At 38.1% G+C, this 26,705-nt stretch overlaps 1 protein-coding gene across 2 annotated transcripts in view; it reads right to left on the reverse strand.

Annotated features, from left to right (window-relative positions):
• Nucleotides 1-3,870: 3,870 nt before the first annotated feature.
• GABRR3 (gamma-aminobutyric acid type A receptor subunit rho3) overlaps nt 3,871-26,705 on the reverse strand; it is a 51,080-nt gene continuing 28,245 nt past the window's right edge. For both annotated transcript variants that reach the window (XM_045501738.1, XM_045501739.1), the window contains exons 8-10: nt 19,287-19,439; nt 10,283-10,479; nt 3,871-5,454 (exon numbers count right to left, since the gene is read on the reverse strand). In XM_045501738.1, the coding sequence (XP_045357694.1) occupies nt 5,152-5,454; nt 10,283-10,479; nt 19,287-19,439 (653 nt within the window). In that variant the 3' untranslated portion in view covers nt 3,871-5,151. The remainder of the gene's footprint in view (nt 5,455-10,282; nt 10,480-19,286; nt 19,440-26,705) is intronic.

Here is a 26,705-nt window from a genome sequence, read left to right on the forward strand (position 1 = left end):
TTTCTATAATGAATTGTATTGATCCTGGGATCAAAAGTAATAGCACATTCATCAAATGGCCTAATTGATAATAAAGTATAGTTCAATGTTTCCTACATCAAATTATCAATATATTGAAAAGAAAACTATGGTAATTTTTCTCAGTGACTGTGAAATCCCTTTTCCACACACAGCCCTTTTATTGATCAAAAAACATTATGATTCAGCAGTAGATTGAAATGGAAAAACAACTGACAATGTGGAACCTCATCTGAAGAAGCCCGTGTGTTCCTGGAAAATCGCAAGAGTCAAAAAATCTGCCCCCCTACCACCATTTTATCTTCTGAGAAATGACCACTTGCTGTCGTATATTCTAAGACCCACCTCTACCCTTCCTCAGTGAGTAAGACTCCCTTGTTTTTATGTCTTTTTTGGATTTCTGGGCTCCCTTCCTTAATTTTGAGATGTTCCTCATTAATGAATATCCTTCCTAGTGTAATAGCCTGACAAAATCATCTCAATTATCTGGTGCATTTTTTCTTTCAGTTTCTTTATAAGAGAAAACACAATGTTCAAGTTGTTTGTTAAATTCAGGGAAGTCAAATTGCAGTTGGAAGGTGATAGAACTTTAAAATTAAGCAAGACTTTACAGTTTGATTGTTTTAAAGCAATGTGTATAGGGAAAGACTAGGCATCACGCAAATGAAATAGCTGGAATGTAACACTGACTGGGCTGCCTCTGGCCCTACCAGGAAACAGCACCAGGTATAGAATTGCAGTTGAAATAGCAATTTCCTTACCACTTTTTAACCTTGCTTCTTTGAGGGTGTTGTTAATCTTATTGGAATTCTGACCTTAATAATGACTACAGAATTAGGTATAATTCCTTTCCTCATTAATCTCCATGTTAAAAATTGTGTGTGTGTTTGTGTGTGAGTGATTTGAACAGGCTTAAGAGCAGCACGATACAAAATGATAGACCTTATTCATGAAAACTAATCCACCTGCAAGAATTAAGACAATGTAACCATAAATTATGATTGTGCAACAACTCATATGCAAATATTTGCAATCTCCGTTGCCCTCCTACTTACAAAAAGGGCTTGTGATGGCAGTAACAATCATGGAAGAAAGCAGAATTTAAATAAATAGAACTGCTTTAAATAGGTATTTTATACAATGTCTAAACTTCTTCTAGGGGCGCCTGGGTGGCGCAGTCGGTTAAGCGTCCGACTTCAGCCAGGTCACGATCTCGCGGTCCGGGAGTTCGAGCCCCGCGTCGGGCTCTGGGCTGATGGCTCAGAGCCTGGAGCCTATTTCCGATTCTGTGTCTCCCTCTCTCTCTGCCCCTCCCCCGTTCATGCTCTGTCTCTCTCTCTGTCCCAAAAATAAACGTTGAAAAAAAAAAAAAAATTAAACTTCTTCTATAAAAGGAATGCCAGTGGATATAGATCCATATAAACAGACTGGTAACTGAGTCTGACATGACAGATTCTAGTGGCAAATAGGAATTCTTATAAAGGAAATAAATGCTGAACTTCAGATATGGCTAAAAATTTTGTTTCTAAAATAATTTTACTTCTAAATATGCTTTATGTTGCTAATTGCAGCCCATTATAATCACACACAATAGGAAATAAAACCAAAGTCCCACAGGAGAAGATGGGTTACATAAATTACGGTACACTCATTTAGTGGATTGCTCTGCAGCATATAAAAATTATTTTGCAGGAAAAAATGGCATAGAAAGTTGTTTATGAAAAGAATAATTAAACAAAGCTGAATTTTAAAAAAATGTTGCTTATGATCCAGAGAAGAAAATCTGGCTACAAATTGCCGAAGTTAAACACATTCCCAGTTAGAATGTAAGTTCAGTTAGTTAGGGAGTGTCCATCTTTACTGTATCCCTAGCAAGGTGTTTGGCGTGATATAAGTGATTAAATTAATAAATGCAAGTATATACAAATGATTCCATTGGAAAAATGTATGTTATGCATAGAAAAACTCTAAGAATATACATTAAAATGTTAACTACTTGGGCACCTGGGTGGCTCAGTCAGTTGAGTGTCTGTCTGACTTCGGCTCCAGCCATGTTCTCAGGATTTGTGGGTTCGAGGCCCGTGTCGGGCTCTGTACTGACAGCTCAGAGTCTGGAGCCTGCTTTGGATTCTGTGTCTCCCTCTATCTCTGCTCCTCCTGCATTCACACACACACACACTCTCTTTGTCTCTCTCTCTCAAAAATAAATCAATGTTAAAAAAATTTTAAATGTTAATGGCTTAATTCTGAGTGGAATTTTTTTTTTTGCCACTTGGTATTTTAATTTTTATAGTGAAATTGTATTTCTTTTGTAATCAGAAAACAATAAAATTAAGTTAAAAATATATCTTTCATAGATTTTCCAGAGCAGTCCCTATAAAATATCCTGTTTCTATATTTAGGCAGTTTACAGAGCTGGCTGGCTTTTTCTTAAATCTTGGAAAGCAGCTTATTTTCTGAAATCCTCACATTTTATCCAAGCTTATCCCTCAGTGAACAATCACGTGCAGTCTGTTCTGGATTGTGATCAGTAAATAAAGTCAAAATCAAAATGAGGTAACTATTATATGCTGTCTGTCACTCATACATTTCCAAGGTAACTGTGATTTCATTCTTTTTGAAATAACAGAGCCAGGAACATTGGTGTTCCTTAGTGGAAATGAGGTTCACAGGAACAGTTGTACCCTCACAGTCTTCTGCAAGCCACTGATTTGAGGAGATGAAGACTGGCCAAAATCCCAAGTGCTCATTCTGAATGTTCTAATAATTCTCTTGAGCAGCAAGCATATTTTAGACATTACTGAAAAATGCAAAGACTGTTTCTAGTCATTAACAAAAGTTATGTTCGATCAGCCAACAGTTGTGCATTAGTACTCCTCAAGAGGAATGCTGAGTGTATGAGTAGTGTGGTGGAGACCTAGTCTTAGTCTAGAGTGCCAGATGTATTCAGCGATGCATTTGATTTGAAATTGTGGAATAAAAATGCCCAGGGAAAGCTTTAGACATTCTGAATGATATAGTTCAAAGTAGAAGAAAAACAGTAACATCTGAGGAACCCAAGAGAAGAAGGGAACAGTATAGATTTATTCTGTTCATTTGTAGATTTTTCCTTTTTTTAAAAAAAAATTATTTTGAGAGAGAGAGGGAGAGAGAGAATCCCAAGCAGACTCCTGCACTGTCAGTACAGAGCCCAACTCAGGGCTTGATCTCAGAAACCTCGACCTGAGCGGAAATCAGGAGTCAGACACTTAACTGATTGGGTCATCCAGGAACCCTCTCCCTTTTTTTTTTTTTTAACATCAGTTATATACAGAGTATGTCAGAATCAGAAATGTTAAGCCAACTGTAGAACTCTCCTCAAATAATAGCTACAAATTCTCAAAGAAACACCTAGCATATTAATCTGTTCTGTATTCTGAAAATATAATCCTATAAAATTACTATTCCTTTTAAGTCAAGCTTAAAAACTATTAGTTTTCTAATTTACTTATTGTCTATCCATAACTAAATGGACAAGGGTTTTAATAAATTATATTAGTTCAATTTTGGACAGTTTCCTAGAAAAATATAATCCTTGGAAAATTCTGAAGGAATTAGAGAAGTTGTATTAAGAAAATAGAATGAAGTATCCCAGAATTAGCCTGTGAGGGAAGTTATGATAGAGATGGGATTTGCCTTTAAAACTTTTGTGCCCAAGAGGAAAATAAGTTTCTACAACCCTATGTCACTCACAGCAGAGAACCAAAATCAATGTTACTGGTAAATAAGCAGGAAGTTACTTGTCTTTTAACCTAGCACAAAATAGTTCAAATCATTTTGGTTCACTTTATGGTGAAATAAATGGCAATACACTTAATGTAACACACCATTTAATTTATTTCCCTTAATTCAATGCCAAAAGTCAAAACAGGAAGGGAAAATATTTCATACTTCTTACTGAGGGCTGATCTCTAAATGGAATCTTTTTCACAAAATACTTAACACAAAAGCATGCACACTACCAGTCTACAAAATGAATGCTAATCGTTAGAGGTTTTTCTACTTAACAAACATTTATTTAATACCCACTTGACCTGATTTACTTGGCTCAACCAACGTTACTATGGGATTACTATGGGATATATAAATTTCATTCAATTTTTCACTCAATACCATGTCTGGAAGCATCTTCAGTCATTTATGAACTGAGACTCCACATCCCTTCATGGATATCCTTTTCCTTGTTTTGGTATCCCCTTTTCAGAACTCAGACAGCATAGTGTACAAGCCTCTATTTTACATCTATTGTAATTATTATATTTATTATTTATGAAAGCTACCAGTTCACTGTTCCTGATAGGCTGTGCACTCACTGATAGCAGGAATGCCGTTTTATATTCATTTTTGACTATGTAACACCTAATAAAGTAACTGGCTTATACAGGAGGTCAATAATATTTGGTAAATACAGTAACTAATTCACTAAATGCCTCCCGAAAGCTATGAAAGCTATGACTCAACTGTAAAATATAAGATTCTATTACTGAAGATTGACATATTAATTTAACATTAGGATGGGAGCAAAGTTTAGATGTTTTGCTCTTGGACTCAATAATATATGAAATTTAATAGTGAAATAAGATAAAAGACTTGATTGGAGATGGACGGGGAAGCTCTTCATGTACATCTCAGCTGTGTAAGTGTCCATGGTCCCACCTTGATGTTGATGTTCTTCCTCACAAGGATTCAACTCTGTTAGGTAGCATGGCACATGGCTAGCACTAAGAATCAATGCTTCTTGAATCATTGTCATAGTCCAGCTTTATTGCTTAGTTAAATACAAAATGTTTACATTTAGAAAGCAAGGAGGGTCTAGGCAAAGTAGTTACAAAGCCCATCCCTGTGGAAATTTTTCTGTAATATGCATGCCTGTGACTCTTATGTATGGAATCAAATTCTCCAGGGACCTTAAACTCTTCCTAGATGTAAATCAGTCAACTTTAAAATCTTCTATAGGCCAAGAGAGGTGACTGACTGGCTGACTCCCAGTTGAATCAAGTACAGTCCAACTCTGGGTCAAGAGTTGTTTGTTGTGGTTGTTGTTGTTAACCTACTCTGATTCCAAAATGAGTATTATACATTGGGAATTCTTCCTCACACATATACACCCCAGTAAAATAAATTAAATGCAATATACACAGTGGGAAATAAAATCCTTGAGTAGGTGTCAATGACATGATTATTTTCCAGAATGATTGTGCCAATATGACCTCCTAAGGATTGTCTTCTCTTTATCTGAGATGTATCTGTGCTGGGGCTACCTGTGGATCTTCCTCGCATGGCGTCCTCTTCTGAGTGTAGAGAAAAGGAAGTCTGCTCCATTTCAGTCTTGCTGTCATGGTAACAACCGTCGAAGGCCATGGCTTGAAATGTATCAATATTATACATTCCAGAAATCTGACAGAAAGACTTTTTGTTAGTAAGCCATGAATATGGTTCTATATGTAGGAACTACAGTAAAAGTCTAAACAATCAGATTTTTAAAAGAGTTTCAATAAATGCTAAGAATGTTCTGCTTATTTTATTTTAGTTTAGTTTATTTTTTGAGAGAGAAAGAGAGAGTGAGCAGGGGAGGGGCAGAGAGAAGGGGGGACATAGGATTGGAAGCAGGCTCTGAGCCAACAGCAGAGAGCCCAATGTGGGGCTTGAACTCATTACCTGTGAGATCATGACCTGAGCCAAAGTTGGACATTTAACCAACTGAAATACCCAGATGCCCTGTTTTGCTTATTTTAAAGAATAGAATTCTGGTTTTGCTTTTCGTATCTGACTAAAAGTCATTTTAATAATAAATGGAAGACATTATCAAAGAGACCTGTTTTTAATAGGGACTTAGCAAGGTTTATTATTATCTCCATAGAGATAGTTGAACATTAAACAAATAAATGTTTCACAATTATAATGTCAGTGTTTTCTAATTTAGTTTTGGCCTGATAGACTTTTACACTCAATGCATGTTTCCCCAGAAGGGAACACTGTTTTAGGTTTCCCTCTTTGTTTCTGCATAGTATGAATTGTTTGACATAAGTTTGAGTTGAAATTGAATATGATTTATCAGCAAAACCAATTGGATTTGCTTTTCAACATATTTTTGTCTTTAGAGAAAACACAGTAATACGCCTGGTCAGTGTAATTTTTTGTCCAAAACCAAAACAATATTATCAGGTGATCGACTTATGCTTAAATTTGGAGTAGGGATAGGAAATGATTTTAGCTACTCTCTTTAAATGCAAATTGGTCAACTCTTCTCATTTTTTGCTGAGAAGTACTTATAAATGATACCAACAGAGCCCAATTAAACAACTTGAAATTGGCTTATTTTTCGGAAGGAGAGAATGAATTATCAGTGCTTTCTGGCTCTAGTGCCTGATTAAATCTAAACTACCACTTTTCTTTAAGGTTTTACTTTGAGGGAAATGGTGGTTCTCACTGATACAGAACTGTGTCTAGGAAGTAGGTGTTACTAATTGCTTTCTGAGAAAACGAAATCACTTCTTGATCTATAGGGAAGTTAAAAAAATGAGCAAATATGAACAGGCTACCACTGGCTGAAATTATTCAGAATTCAAATTGGAAGCTACAGAATAAAGTCTGCCAAAACATGTATTTGGTTCACAGCAATTAAAAAAACTAATATTTTACTGAATTCAAGAGACACAGAGAATATTTTGTGTAGTCAGTAAACTAACCAAGGACCCATACTCAAGTTATGTTGTCCTTTTTTGTTTTAGCCATAGGAACTTTTCATAACAAAATGAAAATGGATGATATGAACATAAAATAAGATCAGGACTCAAAAACTAACCTCAGATAGTAAAAAATAACACTAATAATATATTCAACTCTGGATCTGAGAACAGAATAACTAGTATAATCTCTTTTGCAGTTTTACTATACCCACCCAGAACACTGCTGAGTTATCCCACTGGACACTATGATAATTTAGAACCATTCATATAATTGATTAAATCTTGCAGTATACAATTTACCAGTAGGGTGCTAATTTCCACAATTTCATAAGTTGGTTGTTCTAATAGAAACAGTTTTAGAATGGGTCTTTAATTTTTCACTCTAGCCTACAAATAAGCACATACCTAAGGCATATTATATCTAAAATATAGATTTGACTGTTTTATGTGGAGTTCTAAGTCCTGGAAGTAGGAAAACATTCAGATGAAGGAGTAAGAAAGAAAAGAATTTCCTTTCTCCTTTCTGGGCAAAGGTCAACAGTAGGGACAATTTTCCCATGATCCTTGCTAGTCTCCCAGCTCTTGGCACCTGGGGGAGGTTGGGACAGGGTGTGTGATGGCAGTGGTGGCAGGAAATGAGCTTTGCTTCACTTCATGATTTCATCGGAAGGAACTCCATAGCCTAAGATTCCTGGTCTTTCTCACTATCCTTGCATTATTCCATCCTAGAGGTTTCGCAGAAGGAATTAGCATGTGTGGTTCAGCAGCTCCTTTTGAGTCCTCACTTTAGGATCTGCATTGGTACCTAAGTTTGTTCTCTGAAGTGAGGTAAAAGGAGATTATCCTTACAGGGAGAGTCCTGAATTGTCTAGCTTCACCAGTGACCAGAAGGGGTAAGCACATTCAGTACAGTGATAAAGTATTAGTGAGACCTCCTGCTCCCATATCTAAGCACTTACTCCAAACTGCTTTATCAAAAACAAAGGTGACATCCTCCCATCTGCCTGGTTTCCACATCTTTCTCTAAAACTGGTTTCCCACTTCAGGCGTAGAGAAAAGAAGTATCACCAATTATCTCCCCAAACCTACAGACATATCCTTCTACCCTGCCCCTCACCAGGGCATCCTACCCCTTTAACAATATCTCATCTCAGACAGCCCGTTCCCACTTTCCTTGTTAAAACTACTATTTGTTCAGAGCACATGAGCTAGGCATTAATCACAATAATAACTCAATATTTGTGTAGCATGTTACAGTTTGCAAAAGTTTCAGACCCATTTATTACATTATTCGCAACAGCCCTATGAGGTAAATAGGGAAGAAATTCCACAATTTTGAAAATGAAGAATGAGATCCAGGAACAAAAAGCTAGAAAGTGGCAGAGTTAGGTTTGGCATCACTACTTCTGACTCCAAATCTGTGTTCTTTTATTTTGCCCCACAAATATATGAATGGTAGGACATTTCTTTGAGATAATTGCACCTTTGAAGGAGGATGCTTAGAATGGTGGTTCCTAGAGGCTGGGGAAAGGGGAGAATGGGAGTTGTTGAATGGGCACAGAGTTTCAGTTTTGTAGGATGAAAAAGTCCTGGAGATGGCTTGTACAACAATGTGAGTATTCTTAACACTACTGAACTACACACTTAAAAACAGGTTAAGATGGTAAGCTCTATGTTATGTGGATTTTACCACAACTTAAAATTTTTTTTAAATGGATGGTACTTACCAATTAAAAGATTTTCTTCTTAGTAGTACACAAGAAGAGTGTGTATAGCCCCAAGTAGTGAAAACTAAAATTCAGGTAGTGTGAACATATGTGTTGTGTGGCAGGTGGGAGTGGATAGATGTAGACAGTTTGGAACCAAAAGACTGGATAGAGATGGGCCCAAATTCCTACAGTGCCTCTTGCTTGGGTTAACCACTTCCACATAAAAATAGAACAGAACGACAACAACATTCTTTTTCTTATCACACGTCTTTTTTCTCTGTCACCTTTAATTCACAGATTATCTAAATCGTTGCTATTCTCAGTGCAGGCAATGGATCAATGGCATCTGGGACTTGTTAGAAATGCAGACTCCAATCCCACTCCACATCTGCTGAATGAATATCTGAACAAATCCCAGGTGATGTGCACACACCCATCACTGCATACTTGTCCAGAAGCTCCCAGTTCTCTTACATCTGCCTAGAAGTCATATGGGTATGTGTGTAGTGGGGACACATACACAGTGTCAACAAAAGAAACGGAGGCATCAGCAATAAAGCAAAATCAGCTCTTATTACAGCTTTGATTCAAAGGGGATATAATAGAAGAAGGAAGTGGTATTACAGGAGATCTGAATTTCAAATGCATCTCTGTTGGCTGTGAATCTCTTGACAAATCACTTCACTAAAACTCTGCCGCTTCATCTCAAAAATAGAGATAATAATCTCTGCAAGGCCTACATCATGGAGCTGAGATGAAGGCTCAATTTGAGAAGAGGATATAAAACACTCTGAAAAGTAAGAAACACTCTCACTAGAGGTATAACAAATATTAAATAATGTTTTGGGTGTACATAAGTATGCATATAAGAATTTCTCAAACCAATGTGAATATATTTCATTAAAATCATGTTCATAGATGCTACACACACACACACACACACACACACACACACATATATGTATATATACAGCCTTAAGTACAGGCTACCAAACAGATTAATTACGTTTCTTAAGTACAATATCTTATGTCAGTTGTCATCATAACAGGGAACTGGTGCCCTGATCCTTTGTGAAACAAAGCAGGTAGAGATCAATCTGTCCATGTTTACTAAGCCCTGGCACAAGAAACATGTGATGACATTTAGAACCCAGAAACCACCTTTTATCCCCAGTATCCTAAGGAGAGAAGAACCTCTCTTTATGCTCTGCCACTCTCCCAAGTAACAAGAAGAGAAACATAAATCCTAGCTCTGGTGGAGAGAAGCACATCATTTATGGATTGAGAGCACAGCCATTGGAGTCAGGGAGACCCAGAAACAAATCCTAATTCCTCTTTGGCTGTGTGACCTTGGCCAAGTTACTCCCTAGCTGCTCCTATTTCACCTCTGTAAAATGAGGGTTATACAGTACCTACCTCTCGGGGCTACTCTGAGAATTAAATGACATGCGGTGTCATTAGGTGGTTAGTGCAATACCAATATAGAATAAACACACATTAAATGTTAGCTATCATCATCATCATCTTCTTGAAAGGATGTAGTTTACACCCAACCCTTTCTTTTCAAAGGAAAGAGCCGGTGGAGAGGAGCACACTGAGAGAAATTCCTCACACAAGAAAACCCTCCTGGCAAAGGTGAATGAAGATGCTGAGGAAACCAGTCAGCACAGGCAGAATAAAGTTCAATATTAAATCCTGTGAACTTGCATCTTGCCAAGGCATATAGACTTAATACAAGGGCTTACAACACTGTCAGGAGAGGGTTATAGGTAAGGACAGTCTTTTTCACATTCCAAAAGGGATCAGATAGTTAAAGCCAGGCAATACCTTCCCTGTCTTCTTGAATTGTTTCCACTCTTCCACTGTGGTGAGGTAGTTCACAGCTGCATACTCAATGACTGACAGGAACACAAAGAGGGAGCTGACCCACAGGTACACGTCCACGGCCTTGATGTACGACACCTGGGGCATGGAGGCACTCATGCCGGAGATGATGGTGGACATGGTCAGCACTGTGGTGATTCCTGCCATTGGAGAACAGTGACAAGCTCAGTGACATAACCACTCTGTTCTAGGATCTGGTGCTGGATTACACCAGGGTATGTTTTTCTGGAACACTTTCAGATGATCAAAGCTGGGAGTGGGGGAGGAATCCCTGCATGTTAACCTAGTACACATCTTGAGCCCAAGCAAGAAGCTCTCCTTGGATTTGTCTATCTCTTTGCCTTGCCCTCACCCCAACTGTCCATAATGTTTCCTTCCCCCCATAAAAGACTTCACAGACTCAAACATATTTCTAAGGACTCATTCACTCATTTGCCTTCAGTTGGGCCTCTTTAAACCATCCCAGAAAGGTTCAAATGTGTTCAATTTTAAAATTCCTTCTGGAAAAGAAATTCTAAAACCATTCCCACTACCCTTTCCTGTCATTTTGCAATTTACTGTTAAGAAATTGTCTTTGAGTCAATCTTTAATATTTCATTCACCAGAGAGTGATCTTGTCATTTTCCATATTTTTCTTTCATATAGAATACTTACGAGCCATTAGTATTGCTATCACTTTGTCCCTTGTTACTGAAACTACAGTTCAATTGAGATTTAGGATGCAAGTGTGATCCTGGAGGCTCAGTTCAGCGTAAATACTTGCTATTTGACTGTGAAATGCCATTTACATTCCCCACCCCTCCCCCTCCCTTTCCTTCCCTTCCTTGTGGGCCAGTCTCTCCCCTTCCCTCTTCTTTTCTTCCTTTCCCTTCTTTATCCTCTGGCATAAGCATCAGAGGTAATGAGATCAAGATTCTGGGGCACAATGGAGAAAGAAGTGGCTCGAGATTTCCTTAACAAAATGCTGGCCTCGGGGTGGGCTAGTCTGTGTCTGCACTAATTTCTCAGAGGGACGCAGCGAGAGTGCTGCCTGGAGAAAAAGTACAGTATTGTAAATATTTGAAATGTACACTAGCTGGCACAGTTTTATTTCCTAACTTCCCACCAGGGAGGCACAAATGGAGTCCTTAATGATTTTTATAAGTTGTGAGGACATTTTAATGTCAACAGACAGAGTCCCGAACAGCAGGAAGAGCACCATGATTTACTCCTAAATGTACAGACACAGCATGTGGACAGCTTTCGTCACACACTTCCACCCTTCTACAATAATTCTTCAAGGTTCTCATCTGAGGGAGCCCATATCAAAGACAATGACAGATCTACAGAGCTATTCAATTTCAAACTAAGTTTTCCATTTGTATGATCAAGACCAAGGACTTGGCATTTTGGCAGTCACCATGGGAGAGCCCTGGAGTCTTACCTTGACACTGATTCAAACTCCAGGATAAGAAACCTAAATGCTATTCTAGCTCTTACCATTAAATACAGGCCACTGTCTCACTGAGTCCCAGATCTCCCCAACAACGGTAGTATGGACCATCTGCATATCAGTGGATATGCAGTGCAATGCTGTTTGCATTCCTTGCTACATAAATGTGGATATGTGATTTTTTTTTATTCCCATTACAAGTGTATGTGTAGCTGAAGGCAAGATTTTTTTTTAAATGTTTTTATTTATTTTTAAGAGAGAGAGAGCACAAGCAGGGGAGGGGCAGAGAAAGGTGGGGAGGGGCAAGATTATTAAATAAAGCTTGCTTGCCTTTATTGAATGTTTACCCACCACAAACCTAGGTAAGTAAATATTATTAGCCACACATTGCAGAAAAGAAATATGAGCTGAGAGGGGCTAAGTAACCAGCCTGAGTTTGAAAAACTCCTGAGTCAGGAGAAGGGCTACAAATTTTCTGAGTGTGGAACCCATGCTTTTTATATGCAAACCTGCTGCTTCTCATTCCAGAGGGATCTCTTTTTGTTTCTAACATTATAAACCAATCTCTATACATGAAGCATCTCTGAGAGGAAGACACTATAAAGCTGAGAGTAGAATTATGTCAGGAGGTATACTTTGCGCTTTTCAAAAAGCTAAAAGTCCTATTCCTTTCAGGACTTCACTGGTAAAACTGAATGAATCCTGCACTAATATTCATATTTAGTAGTTTACCTTATTCGTTAAAAAAATTTAATGTCTTTTTTTTTACTGGTTTTCTACAGTATAGAAGATAGAACTTGAGTTTTTTTCAATGAACAGTAACATGGGGCTTAATGGACAAAATAAAGGTTTAGAACCCATATATGAGTTTCCTACATGCCAGATAGATCTTATTGGGCATTTTAAATAGATGACTAGTGAAAGGCCACTAAATCGATGGCCAGTAAAAGGAAACTGCATTATCTATTTTTTGCCAGAGAGCAATAAACTATCATTTTCCTTAAAAGGATACTTAGTACAGCTAATTTACTATAGCTTTATTTATTTTTAAACAGGCATTTTAGATTTTCCTTGTTTAAAATGAGCAATAAAAAAATAGTGAGTAGGGAGGAAAGATTGTTTGAGTATGCAAGTAAAGGATGAGAAAACTGATATACAAATTCCTAAAGCAATAGAACTTGAGTCAGGAGTGTTACATCTACTGATTAAAACACTTATGTCTTGAGCCACTCCTTAGAAATGCATTAATCTTGACAAAGTGTATTCCTTCCAAACCCTTTAAAGTTAACATCCCAATAAGGGCACTTTAAATATACGAAGTGACCATTTAGTCAAAGAAAGGTTCTGTTTAGATTAGGATTAGAAAATTATCTTCTCACCTACCAATATTGCTCTGCATGGTCAGGAAAGTGTTAGGAGACAATATTTGGTCTGGCTCATGGGACTGAACTCCCCTGAGCCAGTTATGCCATATTATGCATTATGCCAGTTATGCAGTTATGCCATATTAACTCTTAAGGACACATATAGGGTCCTAAGAACCCTTTGGTCTAGTGAGAGATACTGATCTTTGTGTTTCATTGGCCATTTTTCTTCACATGTGATGGAGAGGTTCATTGACTAGTGTGATGGCAATAGGGCACGTAGGCATCACTTATAGAACTATTGAGTCAGTTGCGTATTCAGTAGTTGTGCTGTGGACAGGTATTTTGAAGGCATAGGTATCTACATTTATGTTTAAGTGAATAAAAACATTTTCCCTGTAGGCCTAAGCAGAAAGAAAATATCAAGTGATCTGAGAGAAAAGAAGGTAGGTTGGATAGCCTAACACCACGAGTCTACGGCTAGAAACTAACAACCATTGCCGCACAAAGGTGGTGTCAGAGTCCAGTGCCTAGAAGTTCTGGTAACCTCTATGATGGTTAAATGAATTACTCCTAATTATTTACTTTTTTCAGGCATATGTCATATCCTCTGTTGGGAGACATTTTTCTTTATAAGTGTCTACATGCCTGAAAACTTCAGTTGTCTTTCTCTGCCATGTCTGTTCCTGGTAAATGACTCTATTACTTAATATGAAGTATGAATGGCATACCTAGAGGAGTCAAATGAGAAAGATGGAGGCAAGGGAAGAGGAGGTAGATAGAAGGAAGAGATGAAAGTACAATACTACTCATCCTTCCATGAGGGTTAAAACATCCTTGAACAACTTTATAATAGTCTTATTCCCTCTCCACACCAAATCATATGGAAATATAGATTAGTATTTTTAACCCATCCCACATTCCAAATTATGGTAGCTATTATCTCTTATGAAAATCACCTAATCACAATTGATACTTCTATGCCGTTCAGCCTCTATTGTTTTTCATTTGAAACATGACAAATGTGAAAGGATCTTAACGAGCAAATGATTCATCCTTACTTAGCAAATGAATCCAAATGTGGAAAGGTCTTAGCCAACAATGAATCCTTATTGTTTTCAGTTAGTAACTAAAATACAGTTATTAAAAACATGGTGGGTTAAACATTGGCAATTTAACAACTATGTATTGAGAACAAAATATGTGCAGGATACTGTACTAGTCACTACAGGAACAGAAAAGATGGTAATAACGATCCTCGTCCTTAAGGAACTCACATTCTAATACAGGAGACAGGATAAGCTACCAAGGCACCCCGTAGCTATTACAAGATAGAGGAAGTAAGGTAGAAGAGATACCTTAGGGGAGATATAAAGTGCCATGTGGCTCAAATATTGGAGAGACCATGTCTGCCTGATGCCATCAGTAGAAGTTTGTGGCCATTGAGAAATGGCAAGACTTTGACAGAGGAAGATAGGTAGAGTAAGAACAAGAATAAAGGTATAGAAGTACTATAGATAAGATAAGCAGTTAGTCATGAGCGACTGTTGAGAACACTGAATATTCAAACTGGTTGAAGCTTAGACAACCACTCGGGGCAGGAGTATGGTTAAAGATGCAGCAGATAAAAATACAGGACACTCAGTAATATCTGAATTTCAAATAAGCAACAAATAATGTTTTAGTATAAGTACATCCCATACAATGTTCAGGATATACTTATACTAACACAGTATTTGGTGCTTATCTAAAACTCAAATTCAACCAAGTGTCTTGTATTTCATCTGGCAACCCTCAAGAGGCACCTTGAATTCCAAGCTGAGAATATTTACTTCAGTGGCATTTGAGATGAGAGTGTTGTGATCACAGTTGAGTTTAGAAATATTACTCTGGTAGTAGGGTTGGATTGTGGCAAGAAGAATAGGAAGTGAAATAAGCAAGTACAAGGCCTATACAAGCCCATACTACAGCTTTGTGCAAATCAGCAAATGGTGCCCTTTTTCCGGAGGATATCATCCCATACCACGTCCCATAGAGCTTGGGCTGGATTTCTGCTCCTTACTCCCATCTGGATCAGATGTCACAGCCTTCCAAAATGGCCCTGGGCAGGTAGGGATCTGTTAGGGCAATCCAGGAAAAATTAACAAGGGTCCCAGCACTGGTCAAGGCAGGAGGAATGGAAGAGAAAGGATAAGCATATCTGAAGACTTTTTATAGAGAAGGCTAACTTTGAAGATTTAGGTACCTTATAGCCACAGTTCTCAAAGTGTGGTCAGTGGCTCCTTTGGGCTCTCCAAGACATTTTCAGAGGGTCTGTATAGTGAAGATGAATTTCACAATACTAAGACATTGTTTACCTTTTCCCTATGTTGATATTTGCAATGGTGGGAAGCACTGCTGGGAAAAGTTATTGTTGCCTTATCATGAATTCAGGCAGCAACACCCACCTGGTCTAGCAACTGACAATCACTGTATTCTTTAACTGTCAGTATCACAGTAAAAAGAAATCAGTAAAATGTTTTAATTTTATTAAATTACAGCCTTTGTGTATATACCTTTTTAATATTCTGGTTGATGAAATGAGCAGTATATATAAGGCACTTCTCCATACCAAACAGCAATGGCTGTCTTGAGGGAAAATGCTCAGACAGTTGAGTTATGAGCTGAACAGGAGACACTTTTAAAAATGGGACATCACTGTCACTTAAAAGAACAACTCACAGAGAAACTCTGGTTGTTCAGATTTGGGTATCTTCAGGCATTTTGTCAAAACTGAGTAAAGTAAGCCTATCGCTTGAAGTAAAGCAACTAATGATGTTTGTTGCTAAATGATAAAATTTGAGATTTCAAGTCAAAACTAGAATGATATTAAACTTGTATGTATCACTATGAGCTTGAGAGTTTTTCCATTACTCAAAAACTTTTTGATGAGATTAATAAATGTGAGTTTTTGAATTTATATAATTAATTACATGAACATTGAGAAGATCTGTATAACTCAGTGCACCAGTATTTTTCAAATGGTTGATGCACGGGTGAAAAGATCTAGGCAAAATGCAAGCTAGATCAATGAATTTTAATCTAATAGAGTACAAAAAAATTCGCTGATAGAATATCAGATTCCACATTGTAATTAACCTTTAAGAAACTGTCACTTTCTGAGTTTTGGTGCAATGTCAAGAAAGACTATGCACAACACTATTGAAATATGGCTTTTTTCTCTAACCACATATCTGAACGAGTCAGATTTCTTCCTATATTTCAACTAAAACCTATTACAACAGATTGAATGAGGAAGCAGAGATGGGAATCCAGCTGCCCTCCAGAAGGCCAGATATTAAAGGTTTGCAAAAATGTACAACAATACCACTCTTCTCACTAATATTTTTTGTTTTAGAAAAAAGTTATTTTATGGGGCACCTGGGTGGCTCAGTCGGTTAAGCTTCCAACTCTTGGTTTCAGCTGAGGTCATGAGTTCACGGTTTCGTGAGTTTGAGCCCTTCATTGGGCTCTGTGCTGACAGTGCAGAGTCTGCTTGGGATGCTCTCTCTCCCTCTCTCTCTGTCTCTCCCTGACTCATAATGTCTCTGTCTCTCTTAAAATAAATAAGAAAAGAAAACTTTAAAAAATGCCTTTAGAGAAGTTATTTTTCATAGAATATGCTAACTTTTAATGAGTTTATTATTGCTAATTTTAAATGGACTAATGCAGATTTTTAAAAATTCTGTTTCAATAGCCAACATGGCTAAATAATGATAGATATAACCCACAAAACAAAAGCTCTCTAGGGTTCCTAATAATTTTTAAGATGTAAATGGGTCCTAAGAACCTAAGAATGACTGCCCAAGACTAAGGAAATTAAGGGTCCAATAGTGAAAGACTCAACACATTCGGGCCCTTAGAAGAACAAGAAAAGTCAAGAGAATAAGTGGGATTTGGGCAGGGGTGGCAGAGTTGGGAAGAGTAGTTTGTTGGGTTTTGAACATGTGGAGTACCTGTAGTATCTGGAAATGAAGTCCAGGCGGGCAGCTGGGAGTAGTATCTAGAACTTGAGAGAAAGATTTGTGATAAAGACAGGGTTGGGATTTGCTTTCATAGAGACAGTAGTCAGAAGCAAAGGCTTGTTCCATTTGATGAGAGAATCAAAAGCAAGCAAAACCTTGGAAGGTAATTACCCAGATTACCTACTCAGGGAGTAGAAGGAAGACAAAGTAGGAGTACAAATGGAAGAAAAGTCTAAAAAAGGAGAAAACCTAGACTAGTACAGAGTACCGAAAACAAACTTATTGTTTGTTTAGTCTCATCAAACACTATGGGCCAGGCACAGCCTAGGCAGTTGACATAAATGCTCCCATTTATTTCATACAGTGACCTTGGAAGGCTGTATTAATCATCTCATTTTGCAGATGAGGAAGATGAGGCTGGGCTCTTGACCACTACACCTGATTCTGAATTTGGAGAGGATGCTTAATCGTGTCAAATACTTCAGAGCTTCAGATGATGGAGGGGGAACAACCGAGAAAAGGCAAGAGTAAGATAGAAAGATAGAAGGACCTTCTGGAGAATCAGGTAGCCCAGTAGTATTTGTGAACAGCCAGTAAAGCAGAGCCCAAAATACCTTTGAAAAAACTTGAGGGTGTTAGGAAGCAAAAACCTGAGAAGATAGCAGTGGTATAGGAATACTACAGTTCCCTTTATTAAGAGAAGAGGGGAAAGGGACACTTCCGATTTGTATATTATTTTATACAAATCTGCATAGCAATTTTCCAACCCTGCAGGGACCCAATGTAGATGCAAGAAGCATAGAATTTCGGGGGTTACTTAAATGCATTTCAGTGTTTTCCATTCACCCCAACCCACCCTGGAACCAGCTTTGATTACTTGTCATTTTCAAAGCGTAAGAGCTGAGTAGTTGGCTTCAGGAATCTGAAAATCATGTTTATAAACCTTTAGACACTGAAAGTCTTTCTCATTCTGTCTTGAGGGCTGGTAATGTGCCTTTAGCCTCCTGTTCAATTCTACCCTGTCCCACTGCTGCACTGAGGTCAGGGCATGACTGTTCTGATGTGAAGGAACAGCCACAATACTTTAATTACTTATTCAGATGGTATTTTTTCCCATGAAGATATTCAAGCCTCAAATGCTTGTAGATTGAAGCTTTTAATAGGGGAAAGAGGTGAACAAATTATTAATATTAATGACAATTTATGTCTTTTCAAACGGTCTTTTGAAGTATGCATATAATTTGCGAACATTAACTTAGAAATCACCCTTTCTGGAATGAATTGTGTGATAATTACAATGATTGTGAAGCACTTATAACAATCTTCTCTCTAGATAGAGCATTACAGGTGAAAACAAAATCAGCTGAAATGAAGGGAGCTCTGTCCTGAACCAGCCAAGAAGGCAAGTGGAATTGACTCTTGAGTTCTCATTAAATAACGTGTTATCTAAGTGCTTAGCCAGGCATCCTGCACTTAGTAAGAACATAGTAACTAAGTGGGTCTGAAATGGTTTCCATAAGTCAGTATGTGTGACAGTGGCATATAACATGCTAGGTGGAGTAGATAATCACACCTGTGTGGTGACTTCATGAAGCTGGCAATGTCTTTCCACTTGAAATCGCTTGCCAACTAAAGCACCACAATAACTGAAATTTCACTGCAGTTGATTCTGATTTTGGTGTTTAGGTTAAGGCCTGATTTCTAATTGGCATTGCTCCCTCTCTCAAGAAGTAATTTATTAGGATACCAGTAGTATAGTGGATTGAAGGTTCTTTTTTCTATGATGCAAAGGTTTGTCATGCATAGCAAAATGGGTTTGGGCAAGGGATGGGGAGGTTTCCTGAAAGTGAGGAGATAAGTTTGTAAAGTGAGGCTGTTTATGCTTCATAATTTCATAATTTATCCTTATTAGTCAGCATTTGGTCAGCTGGTGCAGGCTTCATACCTAATGTCTCAGTTTCCAAGGAAAGAGTCCAATTACAGTTTGTTGCTGAGGCTGTTGAGATCAATGTTATAACCTGAGTGTAAGTCTCTAACTATCCCTACTAAACCATCACTCCTTTCTCTCTACTTATCATCCCTTTTTATTTACCTTCATTGAACTTTCTCTGATATTAGCATTTCACAAAGATTCAGAAAAACCTTACCCAGGGAAACTCTTGCAGGAACAGCTCTTCGGTCAATCCAAAATGAAACCCATGAAAGCATCACCATCAACATTGCTGGGAAATAGGTTTGTAACACGAAGAAGAAGATATGCCTCCTTAGCACAAAATTGATGAAAAGCCTGTTGTACCAACCTATGAGAAAAAGCCAGAGTTTTCCTTAGAACAGTCTTCCACATGAAAACATCACACTTCATGAAATGACCTGCTTCTTTAAACTCTAAGCTCTTAGGGAACATGGAACAGAACACACTCACCCTTGTTTACCTAGCACAAGGACAGGGTCTGGGCCTGGCATTCCATCAATGTCTGTTGAACTGAAGTCTGTAAGTGATCTGAAGTCTGTTTAATTATGTGATTCAAAGATTCCCCTTAAATTTCATAGCTGCTATTCAGGAATGAATGGTAATCATATTTTGTGAAATGGCCTTTAAAGACCTTTTTTCCAAAATATATTGTGTTCACATCATTTCTACAAGTGAGCCGGTCTTCAATGCATGACTAATAACTGCATGCAATAGCCAATAAACCATTTATTAGCTATAACAAATGAAAGAGAACATCTTATGTGAAGGAAAAGGTTCACAGTAGCTACTGAGTCATTGGATTCCAAGTTGGAACCCAGACAGTGAGGCTTTCATAAAGGGAGTGGGTGAAAGGAATATCTGTAAACTGTATTATTTCAAAGTCTGGTGGGTACCATTAATTTATGTATGGTAAATCTACAAAAAAGTAACCATATGATGATGTTTCTTTGCTTCTGACTGGAATTAAGTAGATTCATGTTGCTAATATTGATTAATTCATGCTGATCAGAAGTAAGACTTGTGGTCACATCCATACAATTTTGTTCAGGTTTCCCTTTTCACATTGGCTGCAAGGAAGTTTAAAGCCAAAAAACAAGGGACTATTAGGTTAAAAATTATAAAACAAAGTCATAAGTATTGCAAAGTTAGAGAACCCTTCTTCTAGTCTCAGTATTAATTTCTTAGGAAACTCAAGATGGCAAACCTATTACACAGAACAGGTCAATATTTAGGCATTCAGCCTAAAACATATACCTAGCAAACCCACCTTGAATTGGCATACTATTCTCTTAGTATTCTCTTCTCAATTATGTGCTGATGACCCTTCTTGTCCCCACCTGTTCTGAGGTTCTCATCATCAGTTGATATATGTTTCAGGAATATCAAACAATTTCATTACCAAGGTTAACAATAGATACATTACATAGTGCATTCTAAAGTCAGAATATACATTATTTTTTAAGCTACTCATTTTGTCTTGTATTACCCATGCCACAGCCCCGCTTGATTTTTGTGTGCAGTTGAGAGTTTTTATTATAGCTGCATAGTGGAATAGCAGTCTCTCTGATGTTACAGCTTCATACAATTATTTTGAGATTAAAAGAGATGAGTAAAAGCTGTGAAAGAACTTCATAAAGAAACACTTAGGGTATGTGGTTTTAGCTATGACTTAAATTTTGGTAACATGTCCTTTCTTTATTTGTAATTTTCTGAAGAATAAATTTGTTTTGGGCAACCAATCAGGAGAAATGCTACTATGTTGTGTGGCTTTTCAGGGCAGAGGAGACTAGGGGTACTATTGTGGTTGAAGCTGCAGGCCAGAAAGAGCTCCCTCCACCACCAAGAAATGTGGTGCTGCCTTGGAAAGATGATGGAAACTTCATCCTGGGTAGTGTAATAAAGAGTCTGACTCCACTTCTGATACTTGACTCCTCATAGCTCCCAAACCCCACTGGTCCTTCTCCTTCTGTCTCACACCTGGGCAAGCTAATAGGAAATCTGGGTGCTCCCTATTTTGGCACCCATGGGAAATTCAAGTCATGCAAGGGAGTCCTTCCCCCCCAGTCCCACCCATTAACCACCATAAAACTCTAAGCCAGTTGCCCTTCTCTGATTTCTCAGGCCATTTTCAGACCTACTTGGGAGCTTACTCCGCTCTCTCTGGAAAACGTCATTACATGCATAATAAATCTCTTTATAACCTTTTGCTTTGTGTGCGGCATCATCAGTTTTGACATCTGAACCACATTCTGGGTGGAAGGTCTGTCAGCCTCCATCAGGTTGCCGCACAGTAGAAAGAAGGGGAGTTTATGAAAGAAGGAGAGGGCTGGAGAGTTGGCAGCAGGAAAATGCAAGAGAGGGGAAGTGATTGAGGAGTCAGTCAGGCTCAAGGAGTCAGGTTCAAGAAGAGTTTTACACCTGAGACTGTCACCTTCAATGGGTGGTTGATGCTAAAGGCTTCAATCTGTGTCAAAAGGATCAAGATGATGTTTATGAAAATAGTGATGATGAGAGCTACTAGCTAATATTTACTGGTTACTCACCATATGATAGACAGTATTCTAAGTTATTGATGGCAGACTTTATTCTAAATTATTTAAATGCATTAAATCATGTATCCTCACAACCTTCTGAGGTAGAGAGTGTTACAAAAGATGAAGACATTGGGGCGCCTGGGTGGTGCAGTCGGTTAAGCGTCCGACTTCAGCCAGGTCACGATCTCGCGGTCCGTGAGTTCGAGCCCCGTGTCAGGCTCTGGGCTGATGGCTCAGAGCCTGGAGCCTGTTTCCGATTCTGTGTCTCCCTCTCTCTCTGCCCCTCCCCCGTTCATGCTCTGTCTCTCTCTGTCCCCCAAAAAATAAATAAACGTTGAAAAAAAAATTTAAAAACAAAAGATGAAGACATTGAGGCTCAGAGAGATAAGGCAACCTGTCCACATTTCTAATAAGCAGTTGACCCAGGATTTGAACTCATGCAGCCTGTCTCCAAAACTTATACTTGTAGCCACCACATGATGCTGCAATAAAGAATAATTGTCAATGCATTCTTCAGGGGCAGGAGTCATTTTTTTTTTCCTTCATAAATCTACAGTGCATGATTGTGAGGGGCACTGAAAGGCATGAGGGGGAAGAAGCCCTCAACTGCTTGTTACTATTGCCAGGGAGTGGTGAAGACAGAGCCAAGGGAAAAACTTGGGGACATGATGGTGCAGCTATCAAAGAGAAACTAAAGTTACATAATTCTAACTCTACTTCTGGCTCTCCAAACCAGAGTCGCAAGTATAGATTTTACTGTATAGCTGATTTGGCAGTGCAGGTTACGGTGGTGGTTATAATGACAGGAACGAAGACAAAATAAACATAAAAAAATTATTTTTGATTAAGCTAATATGTTTAAACAGGATACTAATTGGAGAAAAACACTTGAGTTTAGCTCTCAGGAGACCACATTTAATATTTCATGGATAATGTGAGACAGAACTATCACATGCTTGTAAATTAAAATAAATTTCTAAATGCTGATCTTTCTGAAACCGAAGAATGGTTGAATAAACCCAGATATGATTAATAACTTGATATTTGACTAAAACTTCCAAAATGCTTTCCTCTTATATTTTTTATAGTTTTAGAGCCCATTTTAATCTTTCTCATTAAAAATGCATACATTATAACAAATTTAAAAAAAAGTGTTGGGGCACCTGGCTGTCTCGGTCAGTACAGCAAGCAACTCTTGATCTAGGAGTTGTAAGTTTGAGCCCCCCCCCCCCCATGTTGGGTATGGAGATTACTTAAAAATAAAATCTTTAAAGGGAAGAGAGACAAAAATAATATAAAAACAGGGAGGGGGACAAAACAAAAGAGACTCATAAATATGGAGAACAAACTGAGGGTTGCTGGAGGGGTTGTGGGAGGGGGGATGGGCTAAATGCGTAAGGGGCATTAAGGAATCTACTGAAATCATTGCTTCACTATATACTCACTAATTTGGATGTAAATTTAAAAAAAATAAAAAATAAAGTTAAATAAAAAAAAAACAAAAAATAAGATTAGAAAAAAAATCTTTAAAAAATATGGAATCGGTTAAGCATCCGACTTCAGCCAGGTCACGATCTCGCGGTCCGTGAGTTCGAGCCCCGTGTCAGGCTCTGGGCTGATGGCTCAGAGCCTGGAGCCTGTTTCCGATTCTGTGTCTCCCTCTCTCTCTGCTCCTCCCCCGTTCATGCTCTGTCTCTCTCTGTCCCAAAAATAAAAAAATAAACGTTGAAAAAAAAAAATATGGAAGTGTTGAAATAAAATTGAAAATATCCCCAGTCTATACTCAATTCTCCAAAGTGTCAATTTTTAATCCTTCTAAAAAACTATTTGTATAAGTCATTTTTAAAATAACAAATATGGGATTATATATATTCTTCTATAACATGATTTAAAAATTTAAAAATTTATTATGGATAATTATCTCTTATGCTACACAAACCATGCATATTTAAACCTAATATTTTTTCATTTTTCTTAGAAATCAAAATGTTTTTTCTTAGAAATGTAATCACACTGGAATTTTAAGAATTTCTAGTGTATTTTAAACACCTAAAAGCACCTTTCTGAGCAGGAAGTCTTTCACTGTAAGTATTTTGTCTGGCTCTAGACAGATTCTAAAACATGACCAGAAGAAAAAAAAATCAACTAGTGTTGGACCTGCCTGATAGGACTTAAAAAGACTGGCAAGCACAAATAAAAAGACAGCAAAGCCAATGGAATGGCGTATTGATGAAGTAAGGATTTGGAAATCAAATTTAACCTTTTATTTTTAAGAGGATAGTTGGGTGTATATTAATGGATACTTGGGCTTCAAAATATGAAGAAATGTCATTGCTATGATTATATATGTAGCATACATTCTGTGCAGGGAACAATACTCTTAGATTTCTATGCTTCGTATATACGACATTTTTAAAATGCTTATTAATTTTTGAGAGACACAGCATGAGTGGGGGAGAGGCAGAGAGAGAGAAACACACACAGAATCTGAAGCAGGCTCCAGGCTCTGAGCTGTCAACACAGGGCCCGACACAGGGCTGGAATCCATGAATGATGAGATCATGACCTGAGCCAAGGTTGATGCTCAACCTACTGAGCCACCCAGGCACCCCTCTGACATTTTAATAGCTTCAAACATTGCAAAGACCTATTCACAATTTATCATATGCCAAAGTTATTTCATCATAACAACAGCAAAATGAAAACGGTTATAAATTACACTTTGACATGTATCATTGTTCACTGCATGCATTCCTTTGTTTAAATATTAATTAAATTTAGGACTATGAACATTAAAATCCTGATAAAAACATACTTATACAGTTGACCATTGAACAGTGTAGGGGTTTGGGGTGCGGGCCCTGGTGCAGTGGAAAATCTGCATATAACTTTCTAGTCCCCCAAACCTAACTACTAACAGCCTAAAGCTGCCTGGAAGCCTCACTATAATGGAACAGTGGATTAAGACATATTTTGCATGTTATCTGTATTATACACTGTATTCTTACAATAAATTAAGGTAGGGAAAAGAAAATGTTAAAAAATCATAAGGGAGAGAAAATGCATGTGTATTACCTTAGTGTATGTATTGAAAAATTCACATGTAAGTGGACTGTGTGGTTCAAAATCGTGTTGTTCAAGGGTTGAGTATTTACTTATGCAGAGTAAGACAAGAAGACAGAGAAAAGAAAAAGAAGGAGAAGAAACTATATAAAAATAATAATATGGTTTATCTTTATGAGGTTGGATTACAAAGGCTTTTCTTTAAATTTCTCTGAATTTTTTTTCAAGTTATCTGCCATTTATTCACTTGTTCAACAATTACCTAGGGAGCATTTAGTATGTGCCAGGGATATACCAATGGTCGAAACAAATAATATGTATTATTTATATAATCAGAAAAGTCCATACGCGTTATTACAGTTAATAGCATTATCTGCTGAATCCTGAGCAATGTAGACAAATAATGAAGTGAAATAGAGCATTTCTCCTGGATCTAAATAGCTAAATAGCTGTTGGTTCTAGAAAGTCCCTCAGCTTCTCTGTGATGTAAATTTTGATTTCTCTCTTATGATTCAGGCTTTTATTTTTTTTAATGCTTATTTAATTTATTGTTGAGAAACAGAGCTAGCTAGCACATGAGTGGGGGAGGGGCAGAGAGAGAGGTAGACAAAGAATCTGAACAGGCTCCATGCTGTGAGCACAGAGCCCCACATGGGGCTTGAACTCATGAACTGTGAGATCATATCTGAGCCAAGGTCTGAAGCTTAACCAACTGAGCCACCCAGGCCCAATGATTCTGGCTTTTAGATAACAACTTGATAACTCCTCTCCGGAGTCTAAGGGCAAGAGTAGAGCACCCTCTAGGGAGAAAAGTCAGTAGGTAAAAGGATTCCAGGCACTCAGGGCAGCATACATTTTCCAGCCTATGCATGGCTTAAAAAATCTAAAATGGCATTTTATATGGATTCTTCCTGAAATGACCTAGAATGCTAATAACCAGGGAAGAGGAAGCTACTTTTAACTTTAATCAACAGGAAGCAAGTGTAATTTATTTATTTTTTGTTTATTTTTTTAAATGGGACCACATATAATTTAAAAAGTGCCTTGGAGACATGTTACCAAATGAAAAATATATCTGTCATAGTAAAGAGTATACAATATAGGCCCAATATTGAATAGGTTTTCTCTTCTGAGCAATGATGCCCTTTACTGACTGATTCCTTCAGCGATACTTATTGCGTATATGTGCTGCCGAAGTGAGCACAGTGATATTTATTGAGTATCTATCATGTACCATGCCCATTCCAGATGCTGGGGAAGAAATGGTGAACAAGGCAGACAGATTTCTTGCACTCTTTCTAGTCAGGCACTCCGGCGATAAAGCAGTCACATAGAGATATATTTCAGGAAGTGTTAAGTGCTATGAAGACAAATAACAGATAGGGAATGGTGAGGAAGGAGGCCTCGTTTAGACGGGATGGTTGAGGAAGCACTCTCTGAGGAGGTGATATTTGAACAACACCTGAATGACAGGAAGGGGCCGGTCATGAGAAAGCTGGGGGAAAAGCATTGTAGGCAGAGGGAGGAAAAGGCCAAAACAGAAGCCCTGCAGATAGAATGAGACAGGTGTGTTTGAGGACAGGCAGGAAGGCCAGCGTGGGGGGTGTGGGATGTGGTGGAGGGGGGCGGGTGTAGTGGGTGAGGTCAGAGGTAGCTCGTGTAGGCCTTGGAGGTCATTTGAGAAGCTTGAATCTTGTCATAAGTGTGACAGAAAAACCCTGGAGGGTTTTAAGCAGGAAGGAATTGTGGTCTTTACGTTTTCGAAGAGCACTCTCTCTACTGTATTAAGAGTAGACTGCAGAGGCCAGGGGTAGAAGCAAGGCATTCGTCTAGAGGTGGCTGCATGAGGACGAGTGTGGTCATGGACTGGAGGTGGAGGAGACTGCCTGTGAAGGAGGGAGGATGCTGAGACCACACGGGACAGTTGTGTGAATTCAGGTCTCTTCACATGTTTCGCAACGGTAGGTGTCAGTAAGTGCTGATGAACTGTCCCCATA

Source organism: Leopardus geoffroyi, chromosome C2, assembly GCF_018350155.1.
Source record: "Leopardus geoffroyi isolate Oge1 chromosome C2, O.geoffroyi_Oge1_pat1.0, whole genome shotgun sequence".
NCBI lineage: Eukaryota > Metazoa > Chordata > Mammalia > Carnivora > Felidae > Leopardus > Leopardus geoffroyi.